At 46.0% G+C, this 22,316-nt stretch overlaps 2 protein-coding genes across 5 annotated transcripts in view; both read right to left on the reverse strand.

Moving 5' to 3' along the window:
- LOC144736816 (uncharacterized) overlaps positions 1-22,316 on the reverse strand; it is a 674,279-nt gene that overhangs the window by 223,797 nt on the left and 428,166 nt on the right. The window lies entirely within an intron of this gene.
- LOC144736783 (uncharacterized) overlaps positions 1-22,316 on the reverse strand; it is a 65,795-nt gene that overhangs the window by 5,041 nt on the left and 38,438 nt on the right. For all 3 annotated transcript variants that reach the window (XM_078619403.1, XM_078619421.1, XM_078619413.1), the window contains exons 16-20: positions 12,217-12,332; positions 11,581-11,691; positions 9,748-9,814; positions 7,379-7,494; positions 1,129-1,239 (exon numbers count right to left, since the gene is read on the reverse strand). In XM_078619403.1, the coding sequence (XP_078475529.1) occupies positions 1,129-1,239; positions 7,379-7,494; positions 9,748-9,814; positions 11,581-11,691; positions 12,217-12,332 (521 nt within the window). The remainder of the gene's footprint in view (positions 1-1,128; positions 1,240-7,378; positions 7,495-9,747; positions 9,815-11,580; positions 11,692-12,216; positions 12,333-22,316) is intronic.

The raw sequence follows: 22,316 nt of genomic DNA on the forward strand, positions 1-22,316 counted from the left end.
AGCAGCATTCATTGCCATCTTGGTGTTCCCTAAGGTAAACTTATCCTTGAAAGGAGCTCACCATAAGGACACAGAAGACATGAAAGCAACATGATGAGGCAACTGAGAGACTTGGGCTGGGAGCTGCCAGCACGGAGCCTGGAAGCTACACGACGGCTGGAAGTGATGCCTGTGTAGTGACATAGAATGGGTCGCTACGGCGCATAGCGCTGGTTACTGACAAAGGGGAATTGTGGGTGCAGCAGAGCATGGAATGTCATGGAATGGGTCACTATGGTGAGTAGCGCTGGTTCCTGGCAGAGAGGGGCATCTGAGGACGTAACAGCCCGGTCGGCTAACAGGACACGTGATAGGCCGAGGTAAGGGATGTAAGGCAAAGGTGACAGAGGGGACACGTGGGGTATAGCCCAGAACCTTCTGGTAGTTTCCAGAAGGGGGTGTGGCCGAGGGCGGAGCCAGGCCACGCTGTGGGGCATAAAAGGGAGGTCCCGAGGCAGGATTGAGGCTGTCGTTTGGAATGGAACCCGCCGTGCTACGTCTTTGTCTTCGTCTCCTCGGCGTCGTGGGTCAGGCGTCGTGGGTCAGGCGTCATGGGTCAGGCAACGTGCCGGCTGTCCTGACCCATCTGTAGTTATCCCGTGTGTGAACAGAAGTGTTTAAGTGTATAATAAAAGTATGTGCCTCCTATTATTAGGTTCTCTGAAGTGACTCACTACACATGAGTGGGGGAGGAGACTGCTTTGAAGGAGATCCACATGAGCAACTCATAGCTCAACTAGTTTGAACAACAACCATATATTACGTGACATTATGACTGGACGTCAGTCATGATAACCAATTAAAATAATTACAGGACATTGTTGAATACAAAGAGTGAAGGCTGTAAAAAGGTAAACATGCATAAAATCAGTCATACAACACGTTCACTCAAAAAAAGATAACTGTTGAAAAGGCAAGATTAAAAACTACAACCATGCATCTCTCGACTTTTTGCCAAGCAGTGCGCAGATGGTGATCTGGAAGTTAAATATCCCCTGACCTATGCCTAAATTGGCCAATATGGGAGCATGGTGGTGTGTATACATCCTTCTGACAGAGATGACAATAGGCAGAATAAGTATCACTTACTCGATGTGAAAGTAAAATCCATCATCAGTGTATAAATGTCCATCATCGCTTCCAAAAGTCCGTTTTCCTCAGCGTCACTTTGTAGGCACTTTTGCATTTCCTTGAACAGTTCTGAAAATGGGAATAGAGCGTGGTTATGCAAGGTACTCTTGGTAAAGGATAAAATATCTAATTCCCATTATAACATTTTTGGGTTAGGCCACAATGATGTGACCAAATATGTTATATGAACCATCCATCACCAGATACTGCCAAATAAATTACTCATCACTTGTACAAGTGTTTAACACATACATTATTATTGTTTCAACTCACCAATAAGTTGAAAAAAAAGACTTCCAACCAAATTTAGCGATTCGATATGATATTTTATTTTAAACTATGTCCAACATCATCAAGACAAGATCCAGGAAGTAACACAACAATCCAGGGAGTTAAGAGTAACTGTGCCCTTCATCTGGTTTCTTCAATAAGTGTTATGGCTTGATTTGAAGCTTTCGTAACTGCAGGAATCCATACTCTTTGGTTCTTTCGGTAAAGTCACGTAGGTATAAAATAAAATAAATCACGACGTTTCGGGCGCAACACAAGCGTCCGTCATCAGGTGAGAAAGCATAGTCTGCTGCTGAGGCAGACTGTTTTAAAAGGTTTGAAATGGGTGTAGCGCAAGGGTTATAAAGAAGTGGCTGGGGCTAGTGATGTTAATGTGAGAAATTAGCATGTAACTGTAAGATAGAAGAGCGGCCTCCTAAACAAGGGCACGGAAGTGGCTATGTTAATGTGAGGGATTAGCATGATGTTAAAGTGAGAAATAAGAGGGCACGGAAGTGGCTATGTTAATGTGAGGGATTAGCATGATGTTAAAGTGAGAAATAGGCATGTAACTGTAGAAGATAAGGAGAAGAAGAGCGGCCTCCTCGACGAGGGAGTGCAACCCAATAGGTATAATACGAAGGGCCTGCGAGTATGAGAGTGCAATCCAAAGCCAAGAGAGTGCAATGCAACGGACATGTGAGCATGAGAAATCAAAGAGAGAGGCATAGAGAGAGAGAGTCGAAATAACAGCTGGCAGCTATATAAACACAGACACAACTTCAACCGAGAGGATGGGTACAAACTGAGCAATCATTGGAAGGACGCTATTAACCAGGTCAAGTCTTAACTGACTGTGATGTTTCCATCCTACCTGCCTATTCATAATCAATGTTTTTGGGTTTAGATCGCGTTATTTATAAATGTGTCGTAACCCTCCACCACCCGACACGGCCAATCAGTAAAAAAGTGTCACGTTGACAAAAGACAAATAGTTCACTGCTTTAGCCCACCGGTGTGTTGAAGCCACAACATTTACAAATTGAGTACGACGTTTCGCTGGTAATTGCATCCAGCATCATCGGGCATGGTGAGGCTCTGCTGTGTCTCCCGTCCTTATATAGAGCAGCAGCAGGGTGACATCATCATTAACTCATCAACTCATCAGGTGCAAAGATTCAAGGGGGGAGTGATTGTAATTATATACTAGATTAGTAGTCAGGCTATTGTTACATTGCGAGTTGTAGATTAGTAATCATTTGGAATGTGTTTTATTGTGGTTATGCTACATTAGTAATCAGTTAGTGTTTGTTTCCCTTATAAGGAATTGTAATGTATCTTATTTAATAATACGCTTCCAGGCCGCACTAAGCCTGTAGCTGTCTGAGCGATTAAAGTTATTTCTGTTTCTCTCAATTTCAATCGATTCTCTAATTAGTCTTTGTCAGTAGTAACTAGTTTTACACAACACTTCAAAGTTGTCAAAATCAATTGAGTGTCCCTGTTGGCATGCATGTTCTGCCACTGCCGACAGTTGTGTTTGTGATAGTTTAATATTTCTCTGGTGTTCTTTTAGTCTTACACTAACGTTACGCCCTGTCTGTCCAATATAGCATCTGCCACATACACAATTAATCCGATATACACCTTCTTTATCTCAGGAGTAACTGACAAATTAGCCCGTGTTTTGCAAAAGCAAAACATTACAGTAAGATTTGGTACAGTACACAAAATTCAACAACTAGTAACGTGCACTAAAGACGAATTACCTAAATTATCAACAGAAGGTGTATATCGGATTAATTGTGTATGTGGCAGATGCTATATTGGACAGACAGGGCATAACGTTAGTGTAAGACTAAAAGAACACCAGAGAAATATTAAACTATCACAAACACAACTGTCGGCAGTGGCAGAACATGCATGCCAACAGGGACACTCAATTGATTTTGACAACGTTGAAGTGTTGTGTAAAACTAGTTACTACTGGCAAAGACTAATTAGAGAATCGATTGAAATTGAGAGAAACAGAAATAACTTTAATCGCTCAGACAGCTACAGGCTTAGTGCGGCCTGGAAGCGTATTATTAAATAAGATACATTACAATTCCTTATAAGGGAAACAAACACTAACTGATTACTAATGTAGCATAATCACAATAAAACACATTCCAAATGATTACTAATCTACAACTCGCATCGTAGCAATAGCCTGATTACTAATCTAGTATATAATTACAATCACTCCCCCCTTGAATCTTTGCACCTGATGAGTTGATGAGTTAATGATGACGTCACCCTGCTGCTGCTCTATATAAGGACAAGAGACACAGCAGAGCCTCACCATGCCCGATGATGCTGGATGCAATTACCAGCGAAACGTCGTACTCAAATTGTAAATGTTGTGGCTTCAACACACCGGTGGGCTAAAGCAGTGAACTATTTGTCTTTTGTCAACGTGACACTTTTTAACTGATTGGCCGTGTCGGGTGGTGGAGGGTTACGACACATTCATAAATAACGCGATCTAAACCCAAAAACATTGATTATGAATAACATTGGTCGCGAAAGCCTACGTGTTAAACTACCTGCCTATGTCAGCTGTTATTTCCGACTCTCTGTGTGTGTCTCTATGCCTCTCTCTTAGATCTCTCATGCTCACATGTCCTTTGCATTGTACTCTCATGTCTTTGGATTGCACTCTCATGCTCACATGTCCATTGCATTGCACTCTCATGCCTTTGGATTGCACTCTCATGCTCACATGTCTTTTGGATTGCACTGTCATACTCACAGGCCCTTCGTATTACACCCGTTGGGTTGCACTCCCTCGTCGAGGATGCTGCTCTTCTTCTACTTCTTTTCTACAGTTACATGCTTATTTCTCACATTAACATCATGCTAATTCCTACATTAAAATAGCCACTTCCGTGCCCTCTAATTTCTCACTTTAACATCATGCTAATCCCTCACATTAACATAGCCACTTCCGTGCCCTCGTCTAGGAGGCCACTCTTCTAGCTTACTTTTACATGCTAATTTCTCACATTAACATCATGCTAATCCCTCACATTAACATAGCCACTTCCGTGCCCGTGTTTAGGAGGCCGCTCTTCTATCTTACAGTTACATGCTAATTTCTCACATTAACATCACTATCCCCAGCCACTTATTTATAACCCTTGAGCTACACCCATTTCAAAATTTTTTAAAACAGTCTGCCTCAACAGCCGACTATGCTTTCCCACCTGATGACGGACGCTTGTGTTGCGCTCGAAACGTCGTGATTTATTTTATTTTATACCTACGTGACTTTACCGAAAGAACCAAAGCGTAAGTACTATGGCCTTATGGGAACAACCAATGAGATTTAAACTAGATATGAACAATTACAAATTAATTAACTCTAAGTTAATTTATACCTGGGCCAATGATTAACATTACATGGGGTATTCATTATAATTGCTCGTAATATACTAGCCTGTGGCATGATAGCATTATTGTTGACTAAACGAAATATTCTACATTTAAGAAGAATGTATTATTAAATAACCTGATTTTAAAAAAGTGTTTCCAAGCCACACCTAATGTATGAATTTCAACTTGATTAAATTATTATTTCGTCTAGCTCATTGGATTCCCCAATGACTCCTTGCCAATACCAGCTCGTGTTACATAACACTCCATTTTGTAAAAGTCCACTTGGTCGCCCTCCCCCTTGGAAGAGGACATGGCAAGATGTCCTGCCGAAGCAAACACCGGAGTCTGTGAGTATTGCATCCATCTCTGATACTAATTTACAAAAGCACTAACCATTGGTTGTTTGACCAATGTCGCACTTTCCACAGGTGCACACAATACGATAAAGCTCCCTCACATACCAATTCAGGTAATCTATCTTTAGCTGGTATTGACATTTTTTTATTGACAGTGTGAAATCCAACTGTATGCATTATTTATTTCGAAATGGAGCAGTTCGATCAGTGGTTACAGAAATAATAATTAGTTTTGATTGTTTTAACCGACAAGGGTTTTTGTATTTTATATGACTTGTTTTGTTTACAGTTTTACTTGAAACCCTCTGTATTTTGTGTACTATACCCAGTACACTCTAAGGCTCGTTGAACACTCAACATCTCAAATGTTCAGCAACTGACACAGTATTGCTTGGTGAGCATCTTCATGAGAGAGAATGTCTGTTTTGGGTGGTGATGTGACTGCTCATTTAGGTAGGCATCATCATGTTTTTTTTTATTCTGAGAAGCACTCTGTTATGTTGCCTTGTGGACTATGTCCAAAGTAGAACATAAAACTACAAACATTTATTTTTATTCTACATGGTAAGGCCCACTGAGCTATATTGCTTTTTTTCAGATGCGATCTGGCCATAAACAATAGTTCAAGGAAGTGGCTTATCATGTGGAAATTTATAGCAGCCAAATACTCTAAACGCATGTTTCTAAATGTGGAGGGAAAAAACGGAGGACCTGGAGAAAAATCCACCTGACCACGGGGAGAACATGAAAACTCCATATTCACAGCTGTCAGGGTTGAGATCGAACCCACAACCTCCTGTATACCAGGCGAGGTATTTAACATCTCACCACTGTGGCGCCCAGGAAGGGGAAGGTGATTTCCTCCTTGATCTCTATGGTGAATTGAACGGTTGGTGTGGAGAATTCAGGCAATTGAGAACATTTTAATGTATCCTTCCCACGTGGCTCAACAACTTATGTGTCGCCTACTTATCTAAACTAGCAGGTGCTGGTGTTTCTAAAACTGCCATAATAAATTAGCTATTACTGGAGAAAGAGAGCCCATTGCTGCTCCTTACTGTTTACAAACATCACCTCCCCCTCATATTTGTGTACACTGAGTATTAGTATATATTGCTACATTAGTATATTCATATAGGCTAGTATAGTCATGCTTAGTTATGCACAATGCATATGCACATTGTTAGCCTTGCTACATTTATCATAAAATTACACTTTATTGATTTAATATCTAGTTTAAAGCTGATTGGTTGTTCTTTTGAGGTCATGAGACTTACATAATACGCTGGATCAGGTGACATGGTCACTATGACTTCCTGGATTGTTATCTTGACTTCCTGCATCGTCAAGTTGATGTTTGAAGCAGTTTCAAATGAAACATTGTATCTAATTGCAAAATTTGGTAGTGAGGATTGTTGGTCAATTCACCAGTGAGTTGTAACAATAATAATTGACACCTTAAATGCTTATACACGTGACAATGCAATTCCTTTGGCTGTGTTAGGAGGTGATGTGTCTTAACAACACACATTTGTTCAGATCATTATATGGCCTAACTCAAAAATAGAATATTAATCTTCGTGTTGCCTACACCAATTTAAGTATTAAGATAAAACATCTAGTTTAGTAATTCTACACTTGATACACTTACATTTAATGCAGATATTTTTTATAGTGTAAAACGTGCATTGTATATTGAATTCCCCTGAGGAAACGTCTAAGTGCTCGAAAGAGCTAAGCGTTGCAATGGCGAGTTAAGTATAACAACACCAAAAAGAAAGGGATTAGGGTGATTAAGCAACCAATGGGCATCCTGTACTAATTTACTTGAGCAGCTTAGTGAACTGGTTTTCAAGGCATGGCTGTGACACGATGCCAGAGGCATCAACAGATACACTGGGGCCTGACGTTTGGCTGCAATGAAATCTAGAAAAATATCCGAAGTGATATTGATAAACAAAAATAATTGTACAGAGGCTAGATGCATTCCTGGAATGGTTTGTGGATGGCTTTTCTGTAACAGTTAACTACCCATCAGTATGATTGCTGTACGTGCCAGGCCCTGCTGGAGAGACCCTTTCAAGTTGATTCCAGTCTAGGAGCTGCCTTTCTAAAACGTCTAATTTGACAAATTGGTAAATATAGGAAATATTGGTACACACCTGTTCCCCCTGCACGAAGAAAAGCCACTTTGGCAAGAAGTCTCTTCTCCACTGAAAGGACGGCATTCAACTTGTTCCATATAGTTTGCAGGGTCTTTACCGTAGAATGGTCAAAGCTGTAAATAAATGCCACCCCGCAATGGTATTACCACCATGATGATTCTAAATAGCTTATTCTGCCTGACACACATGACCATTCCCATTAACACATATGAACAATACATGTTGGTTTAAATCAATACTGTAAATGCCAAAGCGAATGCAAATGATTCATGTGAAATAGAATGTGTTGCAATTCTTCTCTTGGAGATGATTTGCGCAATAGATCAAGTTTACATGAAACGACTGAATTTCGATTTAAAGCTTTCGTGACTGCAGGGATTCATCTTCTTGGTTCTTTCGGTAAAGTCACGTAGAAGGGAAGTAATAAAATAATAAAAATAAAACATAATAAAATAATTCTCACGACGTTTTGGCCACAACACAAGCAGCCGTCCTCAGGTGAAAACCAGGTCTGTCGGGGAGACAGCGTCTGAATGAAACAGCACACGAGCTTGGAGCATATATATAAGCTGGGTTGGAAGGGGGGGAAAGGGCGCTTCGGCAAAATAATTTGCATATCAAGAGGAATTTAGCATATTTATGGGAAATGCAGGAATGTGATTAGTACTACATATGCCCGTGCATTATGCAGGACTAGCAGCATCAAAGGGAGGGGATATGGGAAATGCAGATATGTGAATAGTACTAATTATGCCCGTGCATTATGCAGGATTAGCAGCATCAAAGGGAGGGGATAGGGGTAGCATTAATAAAGGGAAGGAGTGTTAATAGTATGTAGCTGCAGTAACTAAAACCAACACGTAAACAACTAAAGTATAAACTACATAGTATCATCAGTATACTAACTATACTCTACAATAAGCTGAGTTACTAACAGTAAGTAATACATTACAATTCTACGTCGTAAAAATTATATAATATGCTTCCATCTAAACTTTGTTCTCTTACATCACACGAGTCTACACCGTACTATATACTGCCATAGACAAACCCAACATTAAATTATATACTGTATTGCTATAAACCACCCTAAACCTTATACATTGTAATATTACACTATGTATTATTCTACCCACCCTAATGTATATCACACTGCTATATATTCACTATACAATTACGATACTATATATTACTTTGAACATTGTATTAAGCATATAAATGTTATACTATTTGTTATTATACACTGTACCATTGACAGTCGTGTCAATGAGTGAGTAGTGGTAGGAAACTTGCAGCGGAGCAAAGAATCCATATAATTTTTACGACGTAGAATTGTAATGTATTACTTACTGTTAGTAACTCAGCTTATTGTAGAGTATAGTTAGTATACTGATGATACTATGTAGTTTATACTTTAGTTGTTTACGTGTTGGTTTAAGTTACTGCAGCTACATACTATTAACACTCCTTCCCTTTATTAATGCTACCCCTATCCCCTCCCTTTGATGCTGCTAGTCCTGCATAATGCACGGGCATATGTAGTACTAATCACATTCCTGCATTTTCCATAAATATGCTAATTCCTCTTGATATGCAAATTATTTTGTCGAAGCGCCCTTTCCCCCCCTTCCAACCCAGCTTATATATATGCTCCAAGCTCGTGTGCTGTTTCATTCAGACGCTGTCTCCCTGACAGACCTGGTTTTCACCTGAGGACGGCTGCTTGTGTTGTGGCCGAAACGTCGTGAGAATTATTTTATTATGTTTTATTTTTATTCTTTTATTACTTCCCTTCTACGTGACTTTACCGAAAGAACCAAGAAGATGAAACGACTGCTTTAGGCGTGCATTCTAAGAAGCATAGTCAACAACTAAATGACACAACAATTAAACTTGCATCTATTGATGCACAGTGTGCTGCGGATTGCCACTCAGCTGCAGGAGTCATGTGCACCATGCACAGGATGTCGCCTGCCTCCATGCCTCCCATGGGCACACATCTAATGCTGCTTTCTTCAAAAGGAATAAGCGATTTCATTACTAGTTACAAGGTCTCAGTTGCATCCAGATTAGGAAGCCAGCTAGTTTACGATGGAAGTATCTGAAATTGTGCTGAAGAGCTCTAGATTTAGATCACTGAGCACATTTGTAAATTATGGATGGGATAAGTCACTTGATTTCAAAGGATAGTGATGCCCTGGAGTTCACCACAATGAAGCAAAAACTATTTTAGACCCATACAGCTGTTGTACATTTTTCCGTGGGTCATGTGGGGTGTTCAATCTGTGTCTCTGCCTGATGCCAAGCCAGACGCTGCCGGCATACCTCGATGTCTGTGACGAACCCTGAGGTGGTCAACTCCTCACCTGGAAAAAGTCATCAGCGGAATTAAATCTGTGTAAATGTCTTCAATCTCTTTCTCTAGTTTTGCACCTGTGAAAAACGAAACACACACTGTCATGTTTAACCACCAGCACAGACGACAGAGTTAACTTATGAAGAAAATAACATCCCATTGAGTCATGTTATTTTATAAGAGAACGTATATATATTTTCCGTGCATAATGACACATGCGACATCAACAATTACCTATCAACAACAATATTAATGTAAATATCAACACCACAAACACCACAAATATAATTCTTAGCACCAGCTATAAATCTATTTTACACAATAATATCCACAATATAACCACAATCTTAATAACTGCAACTACAACCACAATCATAATAGCCACATTATAACTAAAACAACTATAACAGTCGCAGTATAAGCACAACCATATCAACATCTGCATGAAAACCACAAACAACATTCTAACCTAAGACAAAAATAAAGATTTCCCGTTTAAGCCCACACAGACTGTTGGGGCAAGTGCAGTTAGCGAGCACCTATGATGTCTTGACGGCACACGAGGGAGTGAGATGATCAGCACCACGCCCTGCTACCTCTTTCTCCATAGTGGCCATGCTTATACATAGCACCAGGTACGTATTTGAGGCTGAGTTGACCTAGAAGAGGCCCAGGACTCATTTAAGATAATCATCATTGGTGTTTGACTACTTCCCGCACATTCTAATCGCAATCATAACCACAAGCATAACCGCAACATTACAACAGCCAGAATATAATCACAACCACAATTTAACCACGACAGGCACATTATAAACAGATCCACATTATATTCACAAAACCACAAAACCAAAATCAAAGCCATGACACACCCACATTATACCTACAACCATAACACATTAAAACCACAACCATAACTACCACATTATAACCACAATAGGCACAAACCACATCCCAACATAACCAAACCATAACCCCATTATAACCACAACCACATCCATAATCACTTTATAACTGCAACCATAACCACAACCATTATAACGACAATAATCAACACCTTCTTGGTTCTTTCGGTAAAGTCATGTAGAATGGAAATAATAAAATAATAAAAATAAAACAATAAAATAATTCTCACGACGTTTTGGCCACAACGCAAGCAGCCGTCTTGTCTTCTCGACAGACCTGTTATTCACCTGAGGACGGCTGCTTGCGTTGTGGCCGAAACGTCGTGAGAATTATTTTATTATGTTTTATTATTTCCATTCTACGTGACTTTACCGAAAGAACCAAGATGAATCCCTGAGGTCACGAAAGCTTTAAATCGAAATAATCAACACATTATAATCACAACCACAAAATATTAAACTTATTTTTCTGTCTCAGCAAGTTAATTCAAAGATAGCAAAATTTTATATATTTCTTATGTATATTCACACAACTTTTACACAATTTCCAGGGAATGTCCTCGGCAAGAGATTTTTTTCAGTTGTATGCCAGACAGATGGACGGACATATGCGAACGAGATTTATAAATCATAATTTTGGATATTTTTAGGTTAAAATATAAGTATGAGGTAAGTAAGTGCAGATGTGCAAGTCTTGTAGGTGAGGAAAAATAAACAACATGAAATACTACATTAAATAATCATAATTATGTAGTCTAGCATAGTTTGAAACAAGACTGATTGGTCTGTTATAATGAATCATCATTGGCACTGCCAAAAATGACATTACCAGAACTCATGGTAACACGACTGGTGAGCGGCCCTGTCGAATGAAGGCCGTGTTTGTGCAAATCCACTTAGCAGAGTACATAATGTGTAGTCGTAGCACAGGTACTCACTAACGTCCACAGTGTAAGTCATCAGCATTTGGAACATGATCTCAGTGACGATTCGGAGAGGGATCTCAGAGTCATCTTGGGTGGGAGTGTCCTGGATCTTCTTGAGCAGCTCTAGGAAACACATGCGGCTCTTGTAAGGCGGTGAACACTGCAACATGCTCGTATTACAGGCGCACAGCAGCAACGATAACTGAATGCGTTTTTATGAACGAGTATAATATGCAGAAGGTATGTAGAAATTAATCTCCGTGGAATGTGAATGTCAGGGTCATAATGTGATCCAATAATCGAACTGTCTAATTATTACAATCTTGTTTTATTTTCTTAGTTTTGCTTAACTTGTTGTATAAGTCGAAATGCAGTTTAGTATATAATTTGCATGTCATTTACATATTAGGTTGAATACATTTTATGCATATTTTGCGAGCATGAGAAATAACATGTCCTCATGAACTGATGAAGTGATAGATAAAGCGATTTATGAAGCGATAGATGAAGCAATAGATGAAGCAATAAATGAAGCGACAGTTGAAGTGAGAGCTGGGGGCGATATTCCTGAGAAACTCTTGAGGACGGTGCACGTCCCTGCAGAGCTGTCTCAGTAACGCTCACACAGAGGGGACGCTGTCTACACACCTGCACCTCCCTGCCGCAGGAAGGCCTCCTTAACGTCCACTTTCTCCTTTATGGTGTGCTCCACACTCAGCATGTTCAGAATGTCTATCAATGGCTGGACGACAGTGAAGTCAAATCTGTAAAAAAATAACACACGCACAATTGAAAAATAAACGTAGAAAGTGATAAATACTGGCTCATAATTGAGGACCCCACTGCATTAGTCATTGGTGTATGAGTAATTTTTGCTTTGGGAGAGCCTACCAATTTCAGATCAGCTGGTATAGTTGTATATACAGTAAACCCTTAATGTTCGTGGGGATTCGTTTCTGGAGAATGGCACGAATACTAACTCCGTGAATATTAATACTTAAAGCTTATGAGGAAAACAGGGTTAAGGGCATACACATATTACCTTTAAACATGAACATATAAACTACTAGCAGGAAGTACCCGGCGTTGCCCGGGGGAAAACTATATTTCAAAACTTCTCTTACACAAGCTCTCCTCCTCCCAACTCCCCCATTGTTCTGCTCCTGCATTAGCGTTTTGCTTGCGCAGCTCTTTCCCCCGCCCGTTCACTTTGGAAAACTTATAAGCAGTTGCATATGGAGGCTTGCCCCCTCTTTTCTCTCCATTTGATGAAGACCACTTGTATTACGATCGAAACGTCGTGGGTTTTTTTGCTTTTATTATTTTCAATTTATTTGTATTTTTTATTTAATTTAATTAATATTGTATTTTAGTATTTCGATTTTTTTTTTCTATCTACATGACTTTACCGAAAGAACCAAGAATAGGAATGTAATGTAGTAACTCGGCGGGAGACGACTTCACGGGTAGCACACTCTTTTATTTCACCAACTATAGTTACACGGGTGACTAACACCAGCTATAGTTACTCGGGTGACCAACACCCACTTAGTTACATGGGTGGCTAACACCAGCCTAACCCACACGGTTCTCCTGGCTACACCAACACGGGCTCTTACGCCCCGTAGCCTCTCGGAACACACCCAGCCGGGGTGTCCGTCTCGACTCTGGGTCCCACAGTCCCGACCCACATGGGCGTCGGACCCCGGGTCCCACAGTCTCGCCTCCGAGCCACACAGGGCCCCGGTCCTGACAAGGACAGCGGGACTAGGGGTCTCAGGGCATTACTTCTTCAACTCCGTCTTCAATCTTCAACTGGTTAACAACAACCCCGAGTGCTCCCGCGCGTCCTCTTTTATGTCCATCCTGCGGACGTTGCTGAGAGCACCCATCCCATTTGACCAATCACTGCGCGCTGCCCACGATCCCCTTTTCTCACCTCGTGTCAGCGCGCACAATCCCCCACGCCGCGCCGCCCCGTACTCACTCACTCCCGGCGCGCGCGTCCACACCACGCCCACATGCGTGCCCAACCCCGCACCCCGCGCCGCCCCGTAATCCATCACTGTCGGCGCATGTCAACACCACCACTACATCACCCCCTACCACATAGCTCGCAGCCGACCCGGCTGCTATAAAAATGTATTACTCCCCCCCCCCCCCCCCCCCCGTGTGCCCCGTAACACAACAACAATCACAACAACACAACAAGAACACCCCAATTCGCAAAAATCAGCACATGCCACTGCAACAACAAGAACAATATGTACAATCCGGCGAGTGACAACAATAAATGTGTATGCAAGAAAAAAAAAAATTTCCGATTCGTGCAGCGTCCCATTCTTTCCGAGCGCCCCTTGAACGGGACATTACCCCGGCAGAGGGGAACGCGGCGGCGAGCTCGGGTTTGATTTTTTTTTTTTCATGAAAAGTGTTGTGTCCTAGCACGAGTCCGCCTTGCCGGTCCGTCGTACGGCACCCGACGCGGTTGACCGTCCGGTGGTGCCGGCAGTCCAGGAAGGCACGGGCCAGGCATCGGAGATCCGCGCGTGCCGCGGGGTTCCGGTTCCCGACGGTCAACAGCCGTCAGGTCCGAGACACCTGGGGGTGGGTCAGGTGGAGACACGTGAGGATCAGCCTGCGACACATCCCTCCCCGAGTCGACGGCCACATCACACGCCCGGTCGCCACGGCACAAAGTGGGGTCACGCGGTGCCGCTAAGGGTTTCAGTCGGGAGGGGTGCACGTACTAACGGCGTTTTTCCCATTTAATCTGTATACTCTGGGGTCGTGCAACACGCACAATTTCCACCGGTCCCCTCCATGGTCTCAACAATTTAGGGGACGTAGCCAACGGTGTATGTGGACAATGCAGCCAGGCCTTATCGCCTGGTTTCCAATCGTGCGTATGCACCCTTCGCCCATGCAATCTTTCGTTCGCAATCTGCCGAGACCGCGAATTCAATCTCGCAGCCTCTCGCGCTTCAGCCAGTTTGGCGATATTAAATTTGATGTGGTCTGCCAATTTAGATTTTTCGCGTAGCTGGGAAATCCCCAGTTGGACGTCCATGGCCGGATCGGCCTCCCGCCCATACATGAGAAAAAATGGGGAAAACCCCGTCGCCACATGAGGGGCCATTCGATAGGCCGCGAGTACCCCAGGTACCTGTAAGTCCCAATCAACCTGATCGTTGCAGACCTGTTGGCACAGCATAGAAGTAATCGTCCTGTTCAGACGTTCAACCATTCCGTCAGTCTGCGGGTGGTACGGGGAGGTACGCACTTTCTTTGTACCCAACAGGTCGCACACCTCGCGCAACAAAACGCTCGAAAAATGTTTCCCTTGGTCCGTCAGCAAGCGTTCGGGGGCGCCCTTGTCCAAAACATAGCCCTGGACAAAGGCGTCCGCCACTGCCGCAGCCGACTGGTTGGCGAGTGGCCATGCCATGGGCCAACGGGTGAAGTACTCTACGCCAACCAGCAGGTACTTATTACCCCTAGGTGTAGCGGGAATAGGCCCCAGGATGTCGAGCGTAACCAGTTCGTTTGTGCGTGAAACCTGAATGGATTGCAGCGGTGGATTAGCCGCTATTGGCGGCGGTTTTCTTTGGGCGCACCCTACACATCCCTTAAGGATGTTCGCCACGTCGTTGCCCATCCCCGGCCAATAATAGTCTCGCTGGATTAGGGCGAGCATTTTGTGAAAACCCAGATGCATGAGTCGTTCATGAGCAGCCAGAACGACCCTACCCCACATAGCAAATGGCACAACGAGCGCGTGACGCCGAGACATGTTGTCCCATTTCATCAAGAGGCCCTGTCTGCACACCCAGGAACTGACCCGCGTTTCCCCCCCTCCGGGAGCGTCAACCTTCCGACGTAGCGTGAGTAGGGAGCTGTCGGCCATTTGGAGACGGCCCCATTCGATGAGAGGCAACGCTAGTAACGAGTCCGTCCCCGTGGGAACGTCGACCCCCGTAGTGTCAGTGGCGGTGAGCAAAACTTCCGCGGGGGCGGCGACAGGGGGTTTACACCGCGCCGATCCCAGCAGACATGCGCATTCCGTGCACGGCGGCAATCGCGACAAGGCATCCGCATTCGAGTGGCGCAACCCCTTACGGTAAATCGTCGTGAATTGGTAGTCCTGAAGGACCTCCAACCATCGGGACAATTGGCCGGAGGGTTGCGCCACCCGCATAGCGTATTGGAGAGCCGCATGGTCCGTACGAACCACAAAAGGACGCCATAAAGATACGGCCTGAATTGCTGTATAAAAAAAACAATCGCCAGCAATTCACGACGTGTAACGCAGTAGCGTTGTTCCGCAGGTGACAGAACTCTGCTACCGTAGGCGACCACCCGTTCGACCCCCCCGACCACCTGTGAGAGCACTCCCCCGATACCCGTGTTACTGGCATCCGTGTCGAGCAAAAACGGTTGCTTGAAATCGGGGTAACACAAGGGGGGAGCCCGCACCAAGGCGTCACGAAGGGAGCAGAACGCAGCCTCCTCTTCCGGCCCCCAGTGAAACCTCACACCTTTAGCCGTCAGAGCGTGCAGGGGCCTGGCTATGGTGGCAAATTGTTTGACAAAACGACGGTAGTAGGAGGCGAATCCTATGAAGCTGCGGACTTCAGTGACCGAGGTTGGCGTTGGCCATGAGCTGACGCAGTGCGTCTTAGCAGGGTCCGTCGAGATCCCTGAACGGCTAACGATATGGCCCAAGTACCTGACCGATTCCCGAAGCAGGTAACATATTGCCGGTTTAAATTTAAGTTTAGCGGAACGCATCCTGAGGAACACCGCTCTCAGTCGCTGGAGGTGCTCCTCAAAAGTCCGGCTGAAAACGATGATATCATCGAGGTAAATCAAACAGGTGTCCCATTGGAGTCCTGACAAAACCAATTCCATGAGCCTCTGGAACGTGGCGGGAGCGGAATGTAAGCCCATGGGCAGTCGGTTGAATTCAAATAGGCCTCCCGGTGTCCGGAAAGCGGTTTTTGGTTTCGATTCGTCATCGAGGGGCAATTGCCAAAATCCCGAAAGCAGATCAAGCGTCGAAAAAAACTGTGCTCCCGCCAAGGCGTCCAGCGACTCATCCATCCTGGGGAGCGGATACGCGTCGGCCATTGAGATTTTGTTTAGGCGGCGGAAATCGACACAGAACCGCAAGGACCCGTCCTGTTTTTTAATAAGGACGATGGGGGCACCCCACGGACTGGAAGAGGGCGAAATGATGTCGGCCGCCAACATGTCATTAACCGCCGACTGCACATGCTCCTTCTCGGCTGGGCTGAGCCGGAAGGGATTCTGTCGAATAGGGGCCGCGTCCCCCGTCGCTATGTGGTGGCGCAACAGGTCTGTGCAGCCAATATCGTACTTGTGTCTGCTAAACACGTCAGCGAATTCGAGTAGCAAGCCCCTCAACGCTCCCAACTACACACTAGACAAGTTACTAGACCCAGCACACAACGAGTCCAACCACTCTGTCCCCTCCTCAATTTGAGGATGCGTATCGACTCTCAAATCCACGTGAGCAACGAGCTGTTCCTCGACGGGTAGCGGCGCCGCGTGAGCCAACACTGTTCCCTGTGTAATTACGGCTGGCCGCGACCCCGTATTCAGGACCATAACGAACGGCTCACTGTCCGCCCGCACCATGGTCTGAGCCACCGCTAAGCCGAGGCCCCCAACAGCTCTGTTTGACGGCCCCAACAGAACTCCCTGTCCCCCCGCATCCACCCCGAGGGGTTTCCTCAATCGAAGGGGTACCAACATTTGCGATCCCGGGGGTACCCGTACAGTCTGAGTTGCCAGCGCCTGCACCGTCGCACAAACCGTGCGTATTTTAGTAGGACTCGTCAAAAATGCAACCCGCCGTCCCGATGGAAGCTCAATGCAGGCCTGATCTATGAGAATTTTGATGGGCATTTTAGCCAGAAAGTCTGTACCTAGTAAACAAGGAACTGCCAGCGATGATGATACAAAAATAGGACCCGCCAATTTGATATCGCCAATACAAATAGTCGCCCGAATCTGGCCGATGATCCCCAAGGATCCCCCGTTCGCCGCGTAAAATGGTACGTCCAACGGCAAAAGGGGTCGACATTGGACGGGAAGGATGTTATAAATAAGGTCCGAAATGATAGTGGCTGACGCACCCGTGTCCACAAGCACCCGGACCTCAACCCCGTCAATAAACCCCGTTACCACGGACGACCCGGCCGACGCAGCCACCATCCTGTGGGCCAATTCGGACCATTCGACTGCTTTCGGGCCGTGTACGAACCCCCCTCGCCGAACCGAATCCCCGGTACCCATACGCGGTCCCCCCACCGCGAAGCGGTGACCCGAGTGTGCCGTGTATGTGGACCGAGCGTGTGAGGTGCCGCGACTTGCCGGGTTTAGCTGGGACGACTTGTGGCCCTGGTCGTCGTCCGGACGTGGTCCCGTGGCGCGCTGACGCGGAGCCCGGCACCCGGACGCAACGTGACCCCGAAGGCCGCAGTTGTAGCAGACGACGAGGGACGTCGTAGGTTTCGGTTGCTCCAGCTTGCGGGATGAACGTGTGGGCGAACGACCTCCCGTTCTCCACTCCCCCGGTCTTGATACGGTGAAGGCCTCCTCCCGAACCGCAGCAGGCTGAGGCTCGGCGACCGTGGCGGCAGGTGCCGCGATCCCCGCCGATGCGCAGATGACCGTCCGCTTGCGCTTGAGGACTTCGTATGCGTGAATACTCGTGGCAATCCCCAGGGAGCAGATGTCCATTTCGTCCGCCGTATTGATGGGGACTCCCAGGTCGTGAGCCAACGCCAGCAGCTGCTCCGTCACCATGGCGTCCTTCCCCTCCTTGTCCATGCGGGGAAAAGCTGCGTCCAGCAGGGCGAGCAGCGCCGTGCGATAGGCGAGCGTTGTTTCTCCAACCACCTTGCGCCGTTCGTAGAAATGGTGGCGACAGGTCGAGGGCGGGCCGAACACCTTAGCCATTAGATGTAGCGCGGCCTGGAGCGTTGAGCGGGACGACCTTGGGGCAGATGTGAAGGCTGCAAGCGCGTCGTCGTCGAGCGTCGCTGGCAGCGCGCGTAGGGCAGTGGTGTCGGACCACCCCGACATTTCTTGATGTGCGAGGAACCTTCGTTGGAAGGCTCCCCAGTCGCCCCCGTCTGCCTTGAACGCCGTCAGTGCGGGAAATCGTTGCTGGAAGACCCGGTCGTCGTCCTCCGAGGAACGATTTTCCCGCGCGCCGCTGTGGTTATAGAAAATGTCGGCTCCGTCTGCAGGCGCATGATGGAGAGCTCTGGCGCGCGCCGATGACGCGGGCAGCGCTGAGAGGAGATCTCCGCCCACGTGGTGTCCGCGCTTCCCGCCAACCGATGGCGGACCCTCAAAAACGGCGCCAACTTCAAAACTTTTGGCGCGAAGCGCCTTCTGGCGGGATCCCTCCAGCCGCGCTCCCTCCTCCAACCCCGCAGCCGTCCCTCCGCCCGCTGAAACGGTGATGTCCGCCAAAATTGCAGCGGCGGCGAGCAGCAACTCCGCCAGGCGGGAGTGTGCGTCCTGTAGGCTGGTGTCGGAGGCGAGCGGAGCGTCGGCCATCGCCGCGAAGTGCTGCATCGGCGGCAACTCCTCGTCCTCTCCTTCCGAGGTTTGTGTCTCCGGTACGCCGTCGTCTTCCCGATCTCGCTCGTGGGTACGGGTAGTCTTCCTAGTATCCATTCTTTTTTTGAAGACAGGTTTACTTCTGACGCCAGTTGTAATGTAGTAACTCGGCGGGAGACGACTTCACGGGTAGCACACTCTTTTATTTCACCAACTATAGTTACACGGGTGACTAACACCAGCTATAGTTACTCGGGTGACCAACACCCACTTAGTTACACGGGTGGCTAACACCAGCCTAACCCACACGGTTCTCCTGGCTACACCAACACGGGCTCTTACGCCCCGTAGCCTCTCGGAACACACCCAGCCGGGGTGTCCGTCTCGACTCTGGGTCCCACAGTCCCGACCCACATGGGCGTCGGACCCCGGGTCCCACAGTCTCGCCTCTGAGCCACACAGGGCCCCGGTCCTGACAAGGACAGCGGGACTAGGGGTCTCAGGGCACTACTTCTTCAACTCCGTCTTCAATCTTCAACTGGTTAACAACAACCCCGAGTGCTCCCACGCGTCCTCTTTTATGTCCATCCTGCGGACGTCGCTGAGAGCACCCATCCCATTTGACCAATCACTGCGCGCTGCCCACGATCCCCTTTTCTCACCTCGTGTCAGCGCGCACAATCCCCCACGCCGCGCCGCCCCGTACTCACTCACTCCCGGCGCGCGTGTCCACACCACGCCCACATGCGTGCCCAACCCTGCACCCCGCGCCGCCCCGTAATCCATCACTGTCGGCGCATATCAACACCACCACTACAGGAATACCAAAAGTGTACGAAGAGGGCAATTATTGAAGCCAGACCAGAAAAAGATGATGCATTGAAGAGGTATGTGACAATAGGACTAAGTGCTTTGGAAAACTGAATACTATTATAAAAATCAACATAGCAATGTGCCAAAATAAGTTAGTTTTCAATCATCACCCATGACCTGCCATGGTATATGGATCAGAGGACGCTTAACATATAAATGCAATAAAAAGGTATGGAGAAATGCATGCTGCGGATTATACAACGACTGAAGGAGTAATACGTGTATCACAGAACACACACATATTACAGACATTATACTGACGTAAGAAAAGTAAAGTAGGGTTGGGCAAGACACATTGTGGGAAATGTTGTTTGACAAGACAGAATGGCAGCCAAAGGAGGGAGCGTGCCGGAGAGGGTGACCGCCACTGGGATAGAGCAAAGAGATTATCTCAGTCAGAGTCACACAGAAAATGTTCATCAAGACCTAGATGTCAATCGAGGGTAACTCTCAAACCCTTTATAGTTTATAATTTAATTATCGTACGAACTACTTTTAATAACCCCACTATTTATCTCAACCACTATAAACGGATATACAGTTATATAAATGTTGTCAAGCGCCATGGATTAAGGTGCTATATTTCTCTATGTAAGATAAGATAATGATTTATTTGAAGCTTTCGTGACTGCAGGAATCCATACTCTTTGGTTCTTTCGGTAAATTCACGTAGGTATAAAATCAAATGAAATCATGACGTTTCGGGCGCAACACAAGCGTCCGTCATCAGGTGGGAAAGCATGACCCGCTGCTGAGGCAGATTTCTAAAAGGTTTTAAATGGGTGTAGCCCAAGGGTCATAAAGAAGCCAGAGCCACACGTTAAAAAAAAATTAGATGTAAACAAGATTGTCATCAATCATAGTAACATCCCAATTTCCGACAGTCTAAAATCGGCACTAGCTAAAGGGTTGAATGAATTTCGCAGTCACCCCTAAACACATCCCAGTGGATGATATAATTGCCCAGGTCGACGTAGCCCTCAAAGGCTTGGGACACATGGCTGCAGACGTTGCTAGATCTGAAATCGCTGCTATCCTCAAAAACGCTAAGAAACCCATTAGCAACATCAGCAAGGACGAGCGTTTTGAACTCTCTAAATTAAAAAAAACAGAGATGACATTGTCATCCTCTCAGCCGACAAGGACAATGCCACTGTCATCATGGATAAAACCACTTACACCAACACAATTTAGGACCTTCTTAATGATGGCAGCTATACCAAAATCAACAGAGATCCCACCAACCGCCGAGCCACAAAAACCAACAATATCATCACTAAATCGATCAGACCAAGCAGAGCTCCCTAAAACCTTTGGCTGCTAGACCACCCAGATTTTATGGCCTTCCAAAAATCCACAAACTAGGTACCCCACTCCATCCTATCGTCTCAGTCATTAACTCACTCACCTACAAACTGGCCCGATTTCTGTCTGAGACCCTGCTTCCTTTCACGGGCAAGTCCACCTCAGCTGTACTTAACTCAGCTCACTTGGTTTCTCTAATCAAGAACATCTCACTGTCTCCAGATGATTTGCTTGTCAGTTTCGATGTAGTCTCTCCGTTCACCAATGTACCTGTACCTGACACCATTGCAATCATTGAAGACTTGGTCCAACAAGGACTGAATCCAGATGTACCAACTTTGGTAAGGCACTGCCTTCACCTGGAATGGTACATTCTACAAACAAAATGAGGGTACCCCAATGGGTTCTTCCTTATCGCCAGTGGTAGCGAATGTTTTCATGGAAAAAATTGAGACAGAAGCCATCCAGACAACCACCCTATATCCTTCTTTGTGGAAGAGATATGTAGATGACACGTTCGCCATCTGGCCACATGGCCTGCCAGCACTGAACCAATTTCTCATCCACATCAATTCCATACAATCGTCAATCAAATTCACCATGGAAGTGGAAAAGGATGGCAAGCTACCATTCCTGGATGTTTTGATCGAGAAGAGACCTGATGGCTCGTTGGGACATTCGGTCTACAGGAAAGCCACCCACACGGATGCCTATCTAAAGCCTGACTCCCACCACCATCCAGCCCAGAAGAATTCCCTCATCAAAACACTACACTATAGGGCCTGTTGCATATCCGACCAGCACCACCTAGCCAGTGAGTTGGAGCACGTACACCAAGCCCTCAGGATGAACGGATACTCGGACAGTACATTCTGCAAAGGTGTCTCTCCAGCCATGGGAAGACAACCTTCTGAGGATCCAACCAAAACCATCACTTTACCATACATAGCAGGGGTTACCAAAGATATTTC

The sequence above is a fragment of the Lampetra planeri genome, chromosome 3 (genome assembly GCF_965212315.1).
Source record: "Lampetra planeri chromosome 3, kcLamPlan1.2.h2, whole genome shotgun sequence".
In the NCBI taxonomy this organism is placed as follows: Eukaryota; Metazoa; Chordata; class Hyperoartia; order Petromyzontiformes; family Petromyzontidae; genus Lampetra; species Lampetra planeri.